This window comes from Gymnoscopelus microlampas, assembly GCF_963454915.1.
Source record: "Gymnoscopelus microlampas genome assembly, chromosome: 4".
NCBI lineage: Eukaryota > Metazoa > Chordata > Actinopteri > Myctophiformes > Myctophidae > Gymnoscopelus > Gymnoscopelus microlampas.
Window position 1 is genome coordinate 31615391 of NC_139941.1, and position 18639 is coordinate 31634029.

General features: G+C 38.1%; 3 protein-coding genes across 5 annotated transcripts; 1 reads left to right on the forward strand and 2 right to left on the reverse strand.

Annotated features, from left to right (window-relative positions):
• Nucleotides 1-66: 66 nt before the first annotated feature.
• isg15 (ISG15 ubiquitin like modifier) lies at nucleotides 67-2021 on the reverse strand. Its single transcript, XM_084054108.1, has 2 exons — nucleotides 1798-2021; nucleotides 67-720 (listed from the first exon to the last, which is right to left on the reverse strand). Exon 2 carries the CDS (start codon nucleotides 703-705, stop codon nucleotides 235-237), a length of 471 nt encoding a protein of 156 aa, XP_083910234.1. The 5' UTR covers nucleotides 706-720; nucleotides 1798-2021; the 3' UTR covers nucleotides 67-234.
• A 721-nt stretch (nucleotides 2022-2742) lies between these two features.
• On the reverse strand, nucleotides 2743-4902 carry gatc (glutamyl-tRNA amidotransferase subunit C). 3 transcript variants are annotated; one of them, XM_084056338.1, is made up of 5 exons: nucleotides 4679-4807; nucleotides 4303-4400; nucleotides 3862-4031; nucleotides 3510-3613; nucleotides 2743-3302 (listed from the first exon to the last, which is right to left on the reverse strand). In XM_084056338.1, exons 2-5 carry the CDS (start codon nucleotides 4303-4305, stop codon nucleotides 3241-3243), a joined length of 339 nt encoding a protein of 112 aa, XP_083912464.1. In that variant the 5' UTR covers nucleotides 4306-4400; nucleotides 4679-4807; the 3' UTR covers nucleotides 2743-3240. The 3 variants fall into 3 exon arrangements, with proteins under 3 accessions (XP_083912464.1, XP_083912463.1, XP_083912462.1); XM_084056337.1 differs by having other exon boundaries at nucleotides 2744-3302; nucleotides 4309-4359; nucleotides 4679-4902; XM_084056336.1 differs by having other exon boundaries at nucleotides 2746-3302; nucleotides 4303-4359; nucleotides 4679-4902.
• Nucleotides 4903-5592: 690 nt separating this feature from the next.
• On the forward strand, nucleotides 5593-12803 carry ankrd13a (ankyrin repeat domain 13A). The gene is made up of 15 exons (XM_084054894.1): nucleotides 5593-5910; nucleotides 6354-6489; nucleotides 6819-6943; nucleotides 7044-7089; nucleotides 7439-7582; nucleotides 7695-7884; nucleotides 8795-8861; nucleotides 8964-9045; nucleotides 9272-9333; nucleotides 9433-9563; nucleotides 9681-9838; nucleotides 10012-10143; nucleotides 10241-10401; nucleotides 10548-10612; nucleotides 10758-12803. Exons 1-15 carry the CDS (start codon nucleotides 5809-5811, stop codon nucleotides 10954-10956), a joined length of 1800 nt encoding a protein of 599 aa, XP_083911020.1. The 5' UTR covers nucleotides 5593-5808; the 3' UTR covers nucleotides 10957-12803.
• Nucleotides 12804-18639: the final 5836 nt, after the last annotated feature.

The following is an 18639-nucleotide window of genomic DNA, read 5'->3' on the forward strand; positions in this document are numbered from 1 at the left end:
AATAACATTTAATCTTATGCTAAAGTAGTGAAAAATTTCCCCCTTTTCTTCAAGGAATAGGCTCTGTTAATGGAACCATCTCATTTTGCCTTTATTGTTACTGCCAATACATTATTACATTTTTAAGACAAATGTGATTGTAACAAAAAAAATAAAAATTATTAGATTAATATGTGGTCCTTTATCTGCAATGAATTAACATGGAATGATTATATTTCTCGCTTGAAAGTGTTCTCAGCCTCCTCTTAGTCTTAGAGTCAGGTAGATGGTGCTTCCACTTCTGACATTGTAGTCATCCAGTTTTCGGCCATCATCCATCTGCTTGCCTTCATGAATCAGCCTTTGTTGGTCCACAGGAACACCTTCCTTACTATGAACCTTGCGCTTGAACTCTTGTACAGTCTCACCAGGTGCGATATCAAAGGTACTTGTCTGGCCCTTTTCATTTTTCAAGAACACCTGGGTTGGAATCGGTTCAGTTATCACCATGCAGACCTGTGATCCGGACTCCAAACCATAGGAGCTCAAAGGTTTGGAATCGTCATCTAGACTCATCCTCTGGCCATTGTTGTAGGACAGCCTCTGCCTCTGGATGGACACTCCAAACTTCTGGCTGATGAGGGTTTTCAAAGACCCCACTGTAGCGCCCGGCTGCACCACCAGGGACTTCGACTCCCCATTCAGCATCGTTATTTTGATCTCCATGGTGATGGATATAGTCTATACAAATTATAAAAATAATAATTAATATTAAGATGTAAACCTGCCATGATTTTCCGGTATTTACACATTTACAAAAATCAATGTAAAGAAGAAATCTTTACATTAAAGTGATTCTTGTGGATAAAGGGATATTTCACTTTCAAACATGTTTGGGGTTATTGTAACATCTACTCTGGCATTTGTGAGCACTCCAGACAGTTTTTAAGTTGCTTGATTCAATATTTAGACATTTGATATTCATTTTATAAGACAAGTCACACGCCTCCTTCCTATACAAACCCATTGTAACTTCAAACTCAATTTTAACCATGTTAGATTCATTGAAAACACAGGTTCTTGGTTCTGGTGACTGATATTGTCATTCTAATGCGTGAGGTGGCCGTGTTTTCTCAATTACTTTTTTCATAATTTTTTTACATTTTGGAGGGGAAATGGAAAAAAAAAAAACATACAAAATTAAATAAAAGTAATGAAAAAAGTAATCGCAAAAACAAGACCCCCTCACCTATTACCAGGACAAGATCAGTCACCAGAACCAAGAACGGGTGTTTTCAATGAATCCAACATGGTTAAAATGGAGTTAGAAGTTACAATGGATTTGTAAAGGAAGGGGGCGTGTCTGATAAAATGAATATAAAATGTCTAAATACTGAATCAATCAACTTAAAAACTGTCTGGAGTGCACACAAAAGCCTGACGTTAAAATGACCCCAAACATTTTTTTTAAAAGTGAAATATCCCTTTAAAACGTTTTTTCATTTTTTTTTGGGGTGAAAAGGTCTAAGCTCAAAATTTTGATAGCTCTTTAATAAACAATTAATAAGTTAGGTTGTCAATTTAATCATATCAGAAGAGTATCCATTTTTCAACTACAATCTTAGTTCCAGTTCCAATTTTGTCTGCTCATTTCTTTATGTAATGATAATGCATTTTCTGTTAAATAAAGAGGCCCCTACTGATCAAAAAGCAATGATTACTATCAGAATAATAGAGCTTAACACTTATTTTAACCAAGACATATCACTTACCCTACCTTTAATTATGAAAAATAAAATGTTAAAATGAATGTTTTACCTTTTTATTGTAAGATCCGTTCAGTTAGATGTCTTGATGAGCAGGACAGGACAGGTGAACGGCAAAATGAGTTGATACCAGTCTAGGTGAAGAGTCAGACAATCTTCCAGCTGTTTGTCTCAAGTAATGCTCCTGGTGTCGCGTCTCAGCACAGCAGCCAGCAATGTTTATAAGCTTCAGCTGGACCGTGTTTTGAACAGCTGATGAGCGACTGTCCCACCTCATACGGCTCATAGCTTAAGATTCGTTTTCCTCCTGCAATGTAGTGGCTCGTTGTTTCGGTTTCCTTTCTCGAAACATGCGAGCTGAAATGTGATGTCATGTCATGATAGAAGATTCGCGAATAACATAACTATCAAACTCCGATTGCTTGGGTTATAACTTATAAGGGTTATTTTTGTGTTGATTTTATTGATTTTAAAAGCACAGTGCAGACTATCATGACATACCTCTAGTCTAGACTATAACACTTAAAATAATGTAATCCTCCATTGAAAGCTTTTTTAACGATGACTTTATAATCTAGTCAAGTGAAAGCTAATGCATTATGATTGTGGACAATATTGTTGGCCTGGCCCGAGAGCTCAAGGCCATAGCATGATTCACACAATAGTAATAATACTCATTACTAACAATGACCCCTCAGCCCTCATAACCTGTGCATGGGATGGGGGGGCACTCCTTTCGGTTGAATACTTTATTAACAGCTTATCACAGGGGGGGTGATAAGCCTTTTTAAGCCTCAAGGAGTCACACTTTGTATGACTATGGGGAATTCCACATTTTAGTGGCATAGCAGTAAAACGTCACAGGATCCACTCAGAATAACTTGCATTGATTTGCTTACTTGGGGGAAAATTGACCCTAACTATGCCAGAACCCCCCCCCCCTCTTTGAAGCAATAAGTCTACTTATCATGGACGCATCTGCTGCACCATGCATTTATTGTTTCCCCAGTCTGCATATCTTTATCTCCTACTGTTGTGAATTGGCCCAGATTAACATTGAATACACTGATAAATACATGGTCCAGTCAAAGGAAATTCCCCAAAGGAGACAGACACTGATCACTGGCATGAGCAGGGCAAATGTTAGAATTGAAAGTAAACACTTGATGAAAAATGAAACCAAAATTTGAACTATAAGCATTTCAGGTAAAGCTGAATTAAAACCATGGATGGATGTGGCGCCATCTAGTGCTTGTGAAAACATTTTTGTATTATGATGGCAAAAACAAAACTGAAAAAGCCTTAAAACGGCAGTCTACAAAATACAGACATTGCAAACATGTATCTGACGAAATATTTTTTTATTTTGTCCAGTTAATGTAGTTATAAAAAAAAGTACATATGTTTGGTGAAACCAAAATCTATAATAATCTGAAATATTAACAATGTACAATATAAAATAAATATCCAGATGAAATGCAGAAACGTGCATTGGTCAAAACTCTGAATGTTGCAACATGGTAGCCCGCTCCTCCCTCTTGGGTAGTGGAATGTTTCCTTGGATGAAAGAAAAAGAACATTAGGATGCAGCTCAACATTTATTATAAACTATTGAGTTGACAACCCTGCAAAATGCTTACTAATGGATATATCTGTACAGGTTAGACTGTACAGTAAGTAATCACTTACTGTAGCACCCAAATATGTACTAATCATCCCTGGTGTCATAACATTTATAGAAACCCCAAGGTTCTTCTTCCTTACCAGGTGGTGCCACAAAATATTCCTCAATTGTGCTTCTGGGAAGCTGGAGTAGTTCTTCAGCAATCTCTCCCTCCATCACAGCATCGTCCCTTAGGTACAATGTTCTGAAAGACAGGTTAACAAAGCAGCATTCATGTAATTGCTTCCAGCCACTGTGATAGGCAGAATGTAGGTATTTGTAATTAATCTAATAGGCAAAGCTGAAAGCTGTATTGTTGGAAATGTGCCATACTAGTGGAAAATGACTGCAACTTTAAAGATAATCGCATGACATTCACTTTTAAAGATCATTACCACAGAGCTAAAGAGATATTTTGTACACACATATTGTAATCTAGTGTTTGTATTGTACCTTTCCTCCAGAACAGAATCCATTGGTTCAACTCCATTTGTATTCACAACATGAAGCTGATCTGCAAATTGTATGGCTCTCTCTAAACATATCAGTCCCTCTTTGGTGCGGAAATCAACCAAGGCTAGTCTCTCCAGTTTGTCCACCAGATCAGCAGGGACTTGGCTTGCCTTTTTTTTTAAAGGGAAACATTAGAGGCGTTGTCTTACTTGGCTTATACATTTTGTTTGGCATGTCCAAGGTTATATTATACATGCATACATACATGTATTCCAGTGTGCTATTAATTATATATAGATGTGGATTATTCATTTAATTAGGGGGCAAATGTATATTATATACATTCAATATGCGGTTAAATATCTGACCCAAACATGCCATGTAATTAAACGTGAGGAAAATAGTATTAAAACTCATTAATTGTGAGCAGATCTTTCTCACCATTACATTGGGAGGTTGTTTATTCAGCACTGGTTCCCACGTTGCAACCCATGGTACCTAGAAAATAGTTTTCAATGAAGACTGTTCATTCATTTAATCTGCAAATTATTGACACACACACACACACACACACACACACACACACACACACACACACATGCACTCTTACTGAACAAATACTCTACAGGATGAGTATCTTCAGAATGTAGAGCTATTTAACACTTATTTATGTGACTAAGAAAATCACATACCCTACACTTTAATTTCAAGGAAAACATATATCTTGCCTAGGAAGTAATACTTTGCAATGGTGGTCCAGGCCAGCCAGGGTCCATGACAGACATGGAAAAAGTTTGAAATCCCTAAACTAGCTTACCTTGGAACTGTACCGACGGACTGCTACATGTTTTATTCTCGGAAGGGCGTTCTTCGCGTTAGATAACGTTATACAAACGTGTGTTGTTCTGATATGGTGGAGTGAATACCTAGTGCTAATCATTTTTTAATTATTGTGTACTAACTAGGTTAAACCATAGATAGAGCTATAATATATCGGGGTTAAACAGGACACCACTGAAGCATGCTGATGTTAGCTTTGCCTTTGACCAGTGTTGCCATGTTGTGTGAGACAAATAATCAACCAGGTCTTTGAAATCAAGCCCAAAAGAAGCAACTAGGAACTAGCAGATCTACAGGCTCACAACGCGTCACGTCACAACTCGTTGTGAGCTTGTAGATCTGCTATTATCAAAATGTGAAAAATGTGGAATATTGTTGAAACATTTTAACAACACAAATCTGGTATATGGGTGCCTGGCACAAATATTAATTTGGGGGTCCTTGACATGCACATGTTTGAGAACCACTGGTTTAAACAACATTAGGAAACAAGCGCAATAAGCCACAAACCACCGCAAACGCCAATATTTAAAAGCAACATTACAGAAAAACAAGCCCAAAGTCGCTTATAATAAACAGACATGGCAACGCTGCTGCTTAGACGGTAAATAAACAGGGAGGTACTGGGTCACAATGCGCAGGCGCTAATGACGGGCTCACTCAGTCGCACAGATTATGTAGGTAAAGCAGAAACGAATGTATTTTCATGGGGAGATTATTTATTTATTTTGAATTTAAAGGAAATGAATCATACCACCTATAATTGCATCACTGATATGTAGCCAAATATCCTAAATTGGGGGGGCGGGGGGTATATACAGTAAATTGGAGGGTGTACTATTTTTGTAATGTATTTTTTCAAAACACCCCTATCATAATGGTATAGTCTTGACACTTCCGTGTTCAAAAGTTTTATTTAGGCAAAGCTTTGGGGAAAGTTGGCTAGCCGGCTAATAGCACCATAGTGACATTAGTATTGCCAATTACCGAGGAAATTAATTATATTGTTTCTATGTTCGGTCGCTGCAAGGGCGTACAGCCGTTTTTCACATGGCTATAATTATAAGCTGCCAAACGTTCTATTAGAGAGGCTTCATAAAGAGGAAGATGTCCACGGCTATCGTTAGCGAAGCTATTAGAGGGTCGTTTCCACTGCATTCCTCGGTTTGGGAGAATGACTACAGGAAACTGGAGAATGAGTTGGCCCAGGTTTGTAAACATCTCAATATACATCAGCTCATACAGCTATCTAGTTGAATCAGCTACACAATTAAATAAAGCGTCATCCTCGAGCTATGTAGGTCTTCATCTAGTAATGTAGGCCAGTCCAGGCGTCACATTTAGCAGTTCACAGTGGCTGCAGTGGATTGACAGATGTTTTATGACAGTACAACACTTTTGAACCAATTAAGAGCCTGAAGACATTCACTGTTAGTAACAATAGGAACATTAAGTTCAATGACATATTAAATAAATAGATTATCTATCCATTTAGACATTTTACAGATTAGGAGAAGTCCAGGATATGTGTGAAACCTTGTGCGGATATGATAGATAGCAAATGTGACACATACTTGTTTGTGCCACCAAGGTCTAAACAGTTTGTTTTCATTGGATTGCACTCATTGAAATCGCTCCTTCATTTCCTTTAGAGTGACATTGAGGCCGTGGATCCCAGAGGGAGGACCGCTCTTCATTTAGCCGTGTCACTTGGGCACCTAGAATCAGTGAGAGTCCTTCTGAGACATGGGGCTTCAGTAACTAAAGAGAATTCCAAGAATTGGACAGGTTAGGCATTTAATCTTAAATGACATACTGACAATCACATAATTGTTTGTCTATGTATTTGGTTTACAAATGTCATGTTTTAGTGGCGTGTGGGCACATGGAGCCTTCCATGTATTTTAACCTACTGTACACACAGCTAAATTGGATTTCTTATAAAGATGCACACCCACTTGTCTTTTCCGCCTGCAGTAAGGCATTATTGCCCTCAGTGCCTATTACCACCACCAGTCCTGAGGTTTTATAATGGATGTTTGCAGTTTATGGATGACATATGCTCTTAGCTTAAAAGGGTTAGTGGTGTTTGACTGAATCTGTCTCTGTGTGTTCAGTGCTGCAGGAGGCAGTCAGTACTGGAGACCCAGAGATGGTTCAACTGGTGCTTCAACGCAGGGACTACCTCAAAGCATCTACAGCACTGGGAGGAGTGCCTGAGCTGCTGTCCAAGATCAGAGAGGTTTAACTTTACAAAACGCTGTCTTGTATTACCATCCTATTCTAAAACTCAACATGTACTTGCAAAAACATTAAGCAACTGATGTGTGTTTTGCCCCCAGTCTCCAGATTTCTACATGGAAATGAAATGGGAGTTCACCAGTTGGAGTAAGCTTTTACCGCCCTTTTTTTACATATACAGTAGCCTACATGTTGAACCAAAAATAAATGATTAAAAATAGTCACTTAATTCATGCAATTACTGCATGTGTAATGCAGAAAATATATACATTTTATGCCAAGATTAAAAAGAAAAAAGTTTGATTTAAGGGCAGAGTTAATACATATGCTATTTAAAGCAAAGCCCAGTGGTTTCTTAACAAAAATAAAGAATGTTTTGCCTACTAAGATTTTGTGATGTCCTGTGGAAAAAAAGGACATTCTCAACGCATCGTTGCCAGGTTTAAATTCTGCTTTCATTTTTAGCTTTGTGATATTCATATGCTTTGCTTTTTAGTCCCCCTTGTGTCCCGAGTTTGTCCAAGTGATGTCTGTCGCATCTGGAAGAGTGGTGCCAGCTTGCGGGTAGATTCTACTCTTCTGGGCTTTGAGAACATGACGTGGATCAGAGGGCGTCGGAGCTACATCTTCAGAGGCGATGGTATGTAAAAGAGTCTCAGACACACACAGGCCTTAACCTTTTGACTGAGGTCCTTGTGTCATTCTCATTGCTGTTTGTGCAAAACATTTGTTTATACTGGAACTATCGACAGATACATGCACAGAGTTGATGGAGGTGAACCATGATGAGGAAGTGGTGGACACTGAACGCTTCAACATATCCCAAGAAATGGAGGATGTCACATTAGATTCAATGCAACCTGCTGAACAGGAAGTTGCCAAAAGGTTGACTACTCCCATTGTCAATACGTACCTGGACACCAAGGATATTGCTTTTGAGAGGCAAGAGTCCCATCTTTTTCCTCTTTCCACTATTTAAAAACGTTTCTTTTACATTATGATAATTAGCAAACGGTACATCTGCCGTTACATTATTTCACGCTTTACTCACAAATACGTTTTAGTGCTATCGTTAGATTGTATGGCAGAAGAATTTGAAAATTGTGTGAGTCAACAGTCTGGCTCGAGAGACTACCTAGCATCTATAATATACTGGTTATGGTTGTTGTAGTGTCCAAAGTCCTGTACTTCAGGCACTACTGGTTGCCGACGGCTAGGGTTGTTTCGACGTGTGATAAAAAGACTGAAGTCCAAACCGTACGTAAAGTTCATAAATAAAGGCTTTATTCTCTGTACCTTGGTCGTCACTCCAGCATACAATTGATAAGTACAGTTAAACAGTTAAACGTACGGTAGCTAAATCAATAGCCCCCCTAAACACAGTCAAAAAACTGTTTGCCTCCCATCAGCAACACCTGCCCTTGATTACAGACAAATACCCTGTAACCCTGGCAACCTTGGCCTTGACAAAACCCTGTGGTGATGTCATCAATTTGGAAACACAATGGCTCAAATGTCTCTTACAGTTGTGTTGCAGAAATCTTTATTGAGGTGGAAAAAAAACTTGCATATTGAAATGTCAGACATTAGTGACTTTTTTTTAATAAAAGGGTTGCTCAACAGGGCCTAATGCTTCATGTCAAGCTTAACAGACGAAATGGTATCATAACACAGCATCTTGATCATTATTACTTATACTGTATATTTAGTTTAGGGCAGCTGTGTTGAAGAAAAAAAGTACTTGAGTTTATATTTCTGTGAAGTAGCTCTATTGTACCCTTAAATGCACAAGTTTTCTTTTCTTTTTTCATTATTTTTTAAATTTTCTTAAGAAACATCTTATTTTCACCAGGAATAAGGCTGGGGTCTGGGGATGGAGGACGGACAAAACTGAAGTTGTCAATGGATTCGAAGCAAAGGTTCATGTGAAATAACTTTATTTTAAACATAATCACTCAAGCTTACTGTAACAGTGCTCTTTAACTGTGATGTGATAGAATAATACGTGGTTGTTTTCTCAGGTATTTAGTGTCAACAATGTGAATGTGGTGATCCGGACAAGGACAGAACATCTTACAGATGAGGAGAAGGCCAGGATAAAAAGTATGTGTGAAACCTTGTGCAGACATGATTTTCCCAAATTGGTGATTAAGGAGAGTTGTTGTTAAAAGGTCAATGTAACATGATCATAACAGATGTGTTATCCACTGAGACCATATTCACATGGTGGCATTTACTTCATACTGGTGGGCAAACACCCCAAATATGAAGTAAGAGCAAAATGGCCATGTGTGAATATGAATAATGGGAAATGGACTTTGTTTCATAGGTGAACGGAATGTCCTTGAGTCTCTTCTGGGCACTGTGGAGCAGCACATAAGTGCACAGGGGGTAAGAAAACATTGTTCTAGCAACTACGCATGAATAACTTCTTGAAGTTGCGGGAGTCAGGTGACATCATATGAACACTTCTTGTAATTATCTTGATAGGACCTTACTCTGGAGTTTGCAACTGCCACTAATCCAACTGCCATCACTCCAGAGGAATATTTTGACCCAGAGTTTGACCTGGAAAACAGAGACATTGGCCGTCCTCTTGAGCTCAGCACCCGAACGCAGAAGTGAGGGGAAAAAAATGCATGATGGCATAATAAACCTTTTATCATTTCACCCTTAATATTTTATATGGCAAATAAGGGGAAGTTTGTGTGTTTTTACCTTTTCTTTATTCTACACAGGTTCAAGGGCACATTATGGATGAGTGAGGATCACCCCCTGTCTCTGGTGGAGCAGGTAACTCCCATCATTGACCTCATGGCCCGGACCAGCTCCCATTTTGCACGGCTGCGAGACTTTGTCACCATGACGTTCCCTCCAGGATTTCCTGTAAAAATTGGTACATTCCCCATCCCCTCGCAGAACAGAAATGGCACAATATAAATCATGACTTTTTACACAAACCACATATTCAAGTGATAAACAGAGGCCCTCATTCATTCATGCAAAATCTCTTTTAAGGTGTTTTAATTATTCACCCATTTTAATCTATTATTTGACCTTTTCACACAGAGATTCCCCTGTTCCATGTGCTCAATGCCAGGATTACTTTCGGGAATGTCAACAAATGCAGTACAGAAAACCAGGCCAACACATCCACAGCTACAACACCTACGCCCGAGGTGGAAGATGTAGAAGCTGCTGGTAGGAACAAAGCTATAATTCGCTCTTAACATAAGTGATGCATCAAAAGTCATAGGAACTTGCTGAAAACTGCTCCATTGCTTTTTGGTCCACGTAGCACCCCTCCCATTCCAGGTGTGTCCTTCTGTGTTCGATGTGCCTGCGCACTACCGCCATCGGGGGGGAAGCCGCCACACTCCTATGTCCAACCACGATGAGGAGCTTTTGCAGTACGCCATCCATCAGAGTCTTTTGGAGTCCTGCAATGTCCCAGGACAGGTCTGGGCATCAAGTAGAGATCTAAGTTCACTCACATATACCAGACCACACATTCTGCCTGCAGCAATCTTTCAAATTTTACTATAACACTGCTATATCTAGTTTCCTTCTCCAGTAAGTGCTAATGTATTCTGATTTTTTTACAGGATGTTAGCTGGGACGATGCCAACGGGGACTTCAGTGATGCTATGCTCAGTAGCCCTAGTGACAGGTAGGGACGTTTTATTTATATATATCTGTGAAAGCCAGGGCAATGCAGTTCTACTGGAATGTGTGTGTATTTACAAAAAGCAATATAGTTAGACAGGAAAGAGGCATGTCTTCTCTTTATGCTCACTATTCTCCTGTTGTTCTAGGAGTGTCCCAGAGGGGTCGCTAGTGGACTTGGGAGGCACATCCAGCCCTGTGAGCTCAGTCTCAGCCTCCAGCCCTGACACAGACCTCCGCCTTGCCATGGAGCTCTCAGCCCGAGCCCAAGAGGAAGACGACAAGAGGAGACGGCAAGAGGAAGAGGAGCTGGAGAGGATATTGCAGCTATCGCTCACCGAAAAGTAAAAGGAACAAGAGGGAATAATGGCTAATTATGCTTTGCCGAAAAAGTGTCATGACATGTCGCTCAACAATGTACGTATTTAACAACTGACTTTTTTACAGTTTAAAATGCGTCTTTTTTTTGGTGGAGTGACGAAATATAAATTAAGCGTAAGGAGTGAGGCCAGACCTCACTGTAACCGTGTTAACTTTTCCAGATCCAGAACCAACAGCCACACCTCAACTTCCCTAACCACTACAGTCAATCTATGCAACCTCTAATCCTTTCTGTAATAGATCATTGTTGTTGCACAGGCAATATCAAACTCCCTTTATTCAAAATTTTCCAAAAGCTATTTTTGGTAAGAACATACTCCTTTATATATTTGTATCTTAACATAATGCGTAGTCAGTTATGTGTCCTGTCCTTCAGTTAAGAGTCACAGTTGCAATCCAATACTTTGTCATTGACCGTATGTTATTGAGTTGCAGGGTTAAATCAACAGTGGGGTTCTGTAGCATTGAAGTGTCAGAGTATAGGAAATTATTTTAGTGACTAGTCTTCCTATAGAGTCACCTGGCAGAGGGTTCATGGTCTTACTGAATGATTGAAAATCTCAGGGTTCCATTATTCCACAGTCTCTTCTCTTTGCTTTGAAATTGGGCTTGTTGTCTGTAAAGAGATTGGAATGGTTATTTATTTTTCTTTTGTGTAGAATGATATCAAACCATTACATACTATCTTATGTTATACTATACCATAATTTTCTATTCTGTTCATTCCAAACTGTCTAGAAGGTTTACGGATAAAGTGAAAACAAAATCTCGTACTTGTGAATGTATAGTATAAGATAGATATCATTATCAAAGCATGTTGTGAGAAAATGTAATTCAGCTGCATGGTGATATCTTTGCTGCACAAGAAGAAGGAAGTTCCTGGCTTTCCTTAGGCTGAAGCCTTATTTTGTTTAGCGTACCCCATTTATGGTTTTATGGTTAGGGCGATTTATATTTTTCTGAATCACCAGTCAGTTATTGAATAACCGCAACCATTATCACCTCAGTTCACAGAAGCAATAGCAGCGCCCACTGTGCCTGTGTATCCATAGTGTGTCATGATTTCAAGATTATTTGTCACTCATACAAGTACAAGCCACAAAATGTTGGTGTGACATCCTCCGCAGACTGTGCTAATAACTAATATAAAGCAAGATATGATACTGGTAAAATATACAGTTTAGAAGTGGTCACACATCAGTGTTGCATGGATCATAATAATTGGGCTTTTTATTGATGAAAGATATTTTTCTTCAAGTTAAGCGGACATAAGACACCTAAACCAGCAGGTCCCTAAGGGCAAGTCTTTAGCATCTTAAAGCTACAAACACCGACTTGGCAGAAGGAAATTATGGACTTCAATATCAGATATGCTACTTATTATTTAAGAGGCATGTCCCACTTTAGGAAGTGGAGGTGTTTATTCTGTGCAATGGTACTCAGACCAACCTTTCTGAAGTGGAAACATACATTTTAAAATGCTTTATCTTCAAAAAGATGTTTTTCCAAATGTAATTGAGTGATGAAGATAGACCATTAACCACTATAGTTGATTTCACTGATAACCCACCATTTATCAACAGCCTGCATTGCTTTGTCCAGTTGTCTGAGGCTTGAGCTCAAAATTTGCGACATTTTAATGATCACTTTGCCAAACTGCTCAAAAGCCTACTTTACCAAGGCTAGCTTTGGTTAGATTTTGAGGGAACAGTCTTTATAATATGCCATTTGCTAGCTGTAAAGCTTTTTTTTTATTTTAACATGTGAAAAACTTGTTGATTTCTTAAATAAAAGCACTTTATTTCCACATTGAACTGATATGTCATTGTTTAAATGTTTTCTGTACAAAGGTACACAACAGATTAAATTGCTCATTGTTCAAATTAAGGTATAAGTAAAGCTGTATGAGCTGTATAAGTAAATGTACTTAATTACTGTCAACCACTGAACAGTATTCCCAGTTTAAAATACAAAACTGTATTATGTATTAGGCCTACTGCACACAGACACATTTATATATTCATATATAATTAAGATATATAAAAATATATAAGAGGGATGCTATTGATCTTGTGGAAATGTCAACAAGCCTGTGTCATACAGAGAAAATGATCATTGTAAAAGCTTACAATGTCTGTTTGAGGTGCTACTGCATATAGTACGATATGTGCTATGATAAGATATATGAGAAATCAGTAGCCTAAAGTTTAGGAGATCTGCAAGCGTGTAGATTGTCAATTTTCAATTTTCAAAAGGCCAAAGTTTAAATAGGGCTGCATGATATGTAAAGTTAAAAAACACTTAATTCCTAATTCAAGGTGCCCACATATCACGAGTGCCTACTCGTCCTAGTGCCCAGTTATCTGGGTTCTGGGTTGTGCTCTGAAGAGGTGGGTAACCGCCTTCACTTTCAGTCACTTACATCAGGTGTTTCCATGGCTTGATATGGATGGACTTGTAGCTTACTGACAACTCTTCCCTTTAAAAGAGCTAAAGTGATACTCTTGTGATAAATGTTATTTCTCTAATAAATAAGGGCTTGCGGAGTGGCAACATGGGCATGGGTGCCCATGTTGCCACTGTGTTTAAGGGGCCCCCATACCTCATTGCATGGACTTATTCAAAACATCATAAAATACATTGAGGGAGAAGTTGAACACTCCTTTTCAATGGTACAACAAACATACAATAAATGCACATAAGATTAAAATCAATAGCAATAAAAGAATACTACTAATAATAAAATAATTATAGCTACTATTGTTAAAACACAAGAAAGAATATGGTTACATCAATTAACACACAATAACAAATAGCAGCACTAACATTTTATTCAAAACCAGAAACCAATCATATTATTCATGTTATTTCATTTATTTATGATAACTTGTGCATCACAAGATTATCAATGTATTTATTAAACAAAACATCTTACAGAAAAAGGCAGAAGAGGTAGGCATTTCAACTTTTAAATGCTAATTGAATGTAATATAGCAGCAATGAAACAATAACAATGAAACAAACGTTAAAACTTGATTTTAAAATAATAAGCCATCAATTCTATTGAATCTTGGAAGTTAATATCATCTATTGATTGAATACTGTTAATAAAGCATTCATTCAATCAATCAATCAATCAATCAATCAATCAATCAATCAATCAATCAGTCAATCAATCAATCAATCAATCAATCAATCAATCAATCAATCAATCAATCAGGTATACATGTAGATTTGGGCATTCCAGTAAATAAAGTCATGGCTCCCAGTGAGTTGATCCATCCTGAAGAGAGAGATTGTCATCCTCCATGAAGTGTTCAAAACAAGAGCTTCGTCATCGGCGAGGCAGTGGTTTGTAAACACATACAGCCATAGTGATCATCACCACCAGCAGGATAGAAAGGACCGTCGCCATTGCAACTGTAAACACATAAAAGATATGCAACCCAGAAACAATATTGTAACATTGAAAAAAGACAGCGAGGACAAAGACATTAATGTATAATAACCCAAGTTTTCATTATAATTTAACTATGGTTCAATATTGCTCTGCGTGATTTAACATGTTTAGTTTTGGTCTCAGAAGAGCGACGCCGATAGCGCATCATTTCATAGACGTTGAAATGAGCAGCGTTGCCATATATTGTGAGAGAAACAAGAAACCAGGTCTATAAACAAGCCCAAAAGAAGCAACATAATAGGCCACATGAGCACTTTAAACCTAAAAAGATCTACAAGCTCATGACGTAGATCTGCTATTTTCAATAACTCTTGCAAAAAAATTGGAATATTTGGACTATTTTTCTTTTTTTTTTTAACATTCTAAAAACACAAATGCTCCCTGGCACAAAACATTTTCATGAAAATATTTGAGAACCACTGGTTTAAATAATAATCTAAAAAATTGGCAGCCTAAATAAAGCAAGTACACGTTAGAAACCAGCCTTTCCCAAAAAAAACGCAACTCGCAACTACCAATATTTACAAACAACGTCGCTTATAATAAGCGGACATGGCAACACTCATAGGCGTTCATAAGCGCACTTTGCATTTGTCTATGCCTTCATCGTAGGCCGTACAATCAATGGTGTCGGTGACATGGCTAGAAGAACCCTTACCTAAATTTTGATTCTGGAGTACCACATAAGGCCTCTCGTTCAGTTTGGAGTCCTCCAACTGTCCGCTTACTAACATTCCAAAACAAAGAATTATAGTTGGACTTGGAATGATATGCTGCAGCATCACGAAGCAGGCGATTGAAGTGTGTGCGATGATGGAGAATGAATGAAGCACACCCAATCTTCCACAGCCTGATATCTGGGTCCTAAAGCCGTCTTTTTTATCGGCTATCCTAAACCTATTAAAGGACGACTTCACCCATTTTCTTCCATTATCTTCATATAACTGGTCCTCACTAATGTTCATAATAAAATGGTACCATTTTTTCTACTCAGCCTGTGTCTCATAGGTGGGCTGTGGACACTTCAGAAATCCGCCTACCAGTGACATCATCACTAGGCAGATTGTTTTTTGCAAACAAGATGTATTTATTTTTATGTAAGATTTTTGTTCTCGCGTTTTTTTTAAACGCGAGAACAGTTTCCATTATAGCATGCTTACTTTCCAGGAATAGAAAGCCTGAGGTATCTTAGCTTGGATTCCCCATCGATGATGTCACTGGTAGGCGGGTTTCTGAACTGTCCACACAGGCCTCCTGAGACACAGACCGAGTAGACAAAAGTGGTACCATATTAAAATGAGCATTAGTGAGGACCAATTATATGAAGAGTTGTCCTCTAATGTAATGTGCATTGTTCGATCTATTTTCTTAAGGTAAAGTATGGCCGGCATATATATGGGTGTGGGCCCCTGTGGGTCCCATTTTTCATCACTGAAATGTCAGAGAGCAATAAAGTATAAAGGTCAAACTGCTTGGGGTTATATCCTTACATCATTATGTTCATGACTGATGTGTATGGCCTTTACCTTCACTTTCCAGATCTCACCAGCTCATCATCATTACAGCATGAACCACATGCATAATGTTGGGAGTCAGATCAGAATGTTGAAAATGCAACTACAAAAAAACCTGTTGCCCATTGTGCAGAGGTGTAGAGTAAGTCTCTCTCTCTCTCTCTCTCTCTCTCTCTCTCTCTCTCTCTCTCTCTCTCTCTATATATATATATATATATATATATATATATATATATATACAGAATATTATGTTGTGTGTGTGTGTGTGTGTGTGTGATGATTGTTTATTGACATCAAAAGAGATCGTTTTGGTGAGTAATCAGAGGAACCATGCCATTAATTGGCATGACATCACATGCTGGGGGGCATGATGTGACCACAAACTCTCAGAGTCTACAGATGTATCCAAATGGACGGGTCCACGGCATCTTTTAATGTGTGGACTAAAGAGCACGTCTTGATGCATCATAATCAGTTTTAAGGACCCGCTGTAATTAAATGTTGATATTTGTTTTTATTTTTAATTTGCAATCAATGAACAGTTTGATGCAGTATTGACTATTGACTACTGTTGGACTAAATTGAAGTGTTCAGCCAACATTGGGCTTACAAGCATCCATGATGATGATTTGCATGTAGGCTATGTGCTGATACTTTATATGACATGACATGATATCCATCAATATAATCGAAACTGTTAATGCAGCATTTCCCCTAACCTTTTTTAAGTGCTATTTGATCACTATTAGACAGCAACTGTACTACTACTACATCATGCATAATATGTGCATTCTGGTAAATCTGGTAAAAAGCTTGCATATCTATGCAGTCACTGTGTTCCCTCCCTATACTGCACAATAATCACTGCAAAGCTGTTCATCTCAGATGGAAGAGAGGCCATCCAATCAGCAGTGCTCCTTTCATGTGTCTCTTCTGCTGGTCTGTTGTGCAGACACCTCTCTAGCAGTAGTGGCTCACACAAAGGGGCTTTGATCAATGCTTCCCTCAACCAGTACCCAAATGAGGAATCGTGTGCTCCACTTTCCATTCTTCTATCTCTCATACCAGTGATCTTTCAAGCATTCAGGCCCTGACAACCAGGACAGTGTGAATAACTATGGGCTTTGGGGGGAGCTAGTGGAAATGGGTTTGTGTTTGTGCCATGGTTTGTGCATGTGTCTGTTTTAGGTGGTGAGGGGAATGAGTGTGCGTCTGTGTAGGGGCGGGAGAATATCTGTTAAATAAAACATTCAGAAGCATTTGAAGGTAGATGCTGCTCTATTGCCTTGTATGTTGATGAATTCAGAATATTGCAAATCAGCCTGTTAATTAGTAGCCTGGCAAACCCTCCCTCCGGAAATCTCATTTCCATTTGATTTCACTCCTGAAATCAAATGGAAATGAGATTTCCGGAGGAAGGGTTTACCAGGCTAGTTAATTAGAACATCTTGCTAAGATTAAATGGCATGAGGGAATAAGAACATGGAGATTAAAGTATAAAATAAAAGTACAATCTTCCAAAATAAAATGACCTAAATGTTAGTTTAAAAAACTACAAAAACAACAAAAACACTTGTTAATGGCTCTTAGACTATTGTCTATTTTTGGCAAGCAAAACGGTTGTATAAATAAGTATAAATTGGGCTTACATTACCCATTCTATTAAATGGAATGCAGCAAATACATTGTTGATTGAAACACACTATAATCATTCATTTAAGAGCTCATGACAGGCAATATTTTGCCACGTCCTACCTGATTGAAAATGAGTAGCTTCTAAAAAACACAACAGTCATTCATCTCTATGATGGTTTATAGATAAATTAACATTTCTGACTTAGACACAAAGTATAATGTCTCTGCAATGTTTGAACAGTCATTTCTTTGATCAGAAAATACATCTTTGTTTGGAGAGGCACAATATAAAACAACATTTACAATTCTTGCACATAGAATAATTAGGCATATTTAAGGCAAAACTAATGGAAGTAAACTGCACACTTCAGACAAAGACCCAAGATTCAAATTTAAAATGTTTTTATGTTTTTAAAGCCAATTCACATACAGTTGAATAAACCAAATGAATTGCAATGAGAACGCTACACATCATCTAGTACCCAACCTCTACTTTCTATAGCTTTAAATGCACAGAGCACTCTGACATTGCAGTCTTTGGATAAGGAGTTGAAGACATCTCCTACAGTATATGAAAACTTGTATTGGTATATTATTATGCATTTATATTGTTCTTTGTCTGAAGGCCCCAGTCATATCCATAACAGACAACTGTGTGTGTGGGGGGGGCACGTTACATTTTGTGGGAGTAGGCTATTGAGCAGCTGTTATAAACCTCCATACAAATACTAGATAAGTAAAAATACAGCATTGAAAAAGATAAAGTAGTTTGTAGTCTAACATTGTTTTTGGTTCAACCACATACACTTACTGTGTTATTTCATAATCATTTGTTATTATATAAATATGTCCTCTCAAACAAGAATTTGTGTAAACGTAGGTTTAAGACATGGGTCATTTATAAACCACACACAATATCTGCTTAGAAGTTTGTCACACAAATATATTGGTATCCATTTTATATGAATAACAGCTGACATATTGTCCAATATGTCCACTATTGCGTACAGTACATAAACAGTATTCAGCTTTTGTATAATA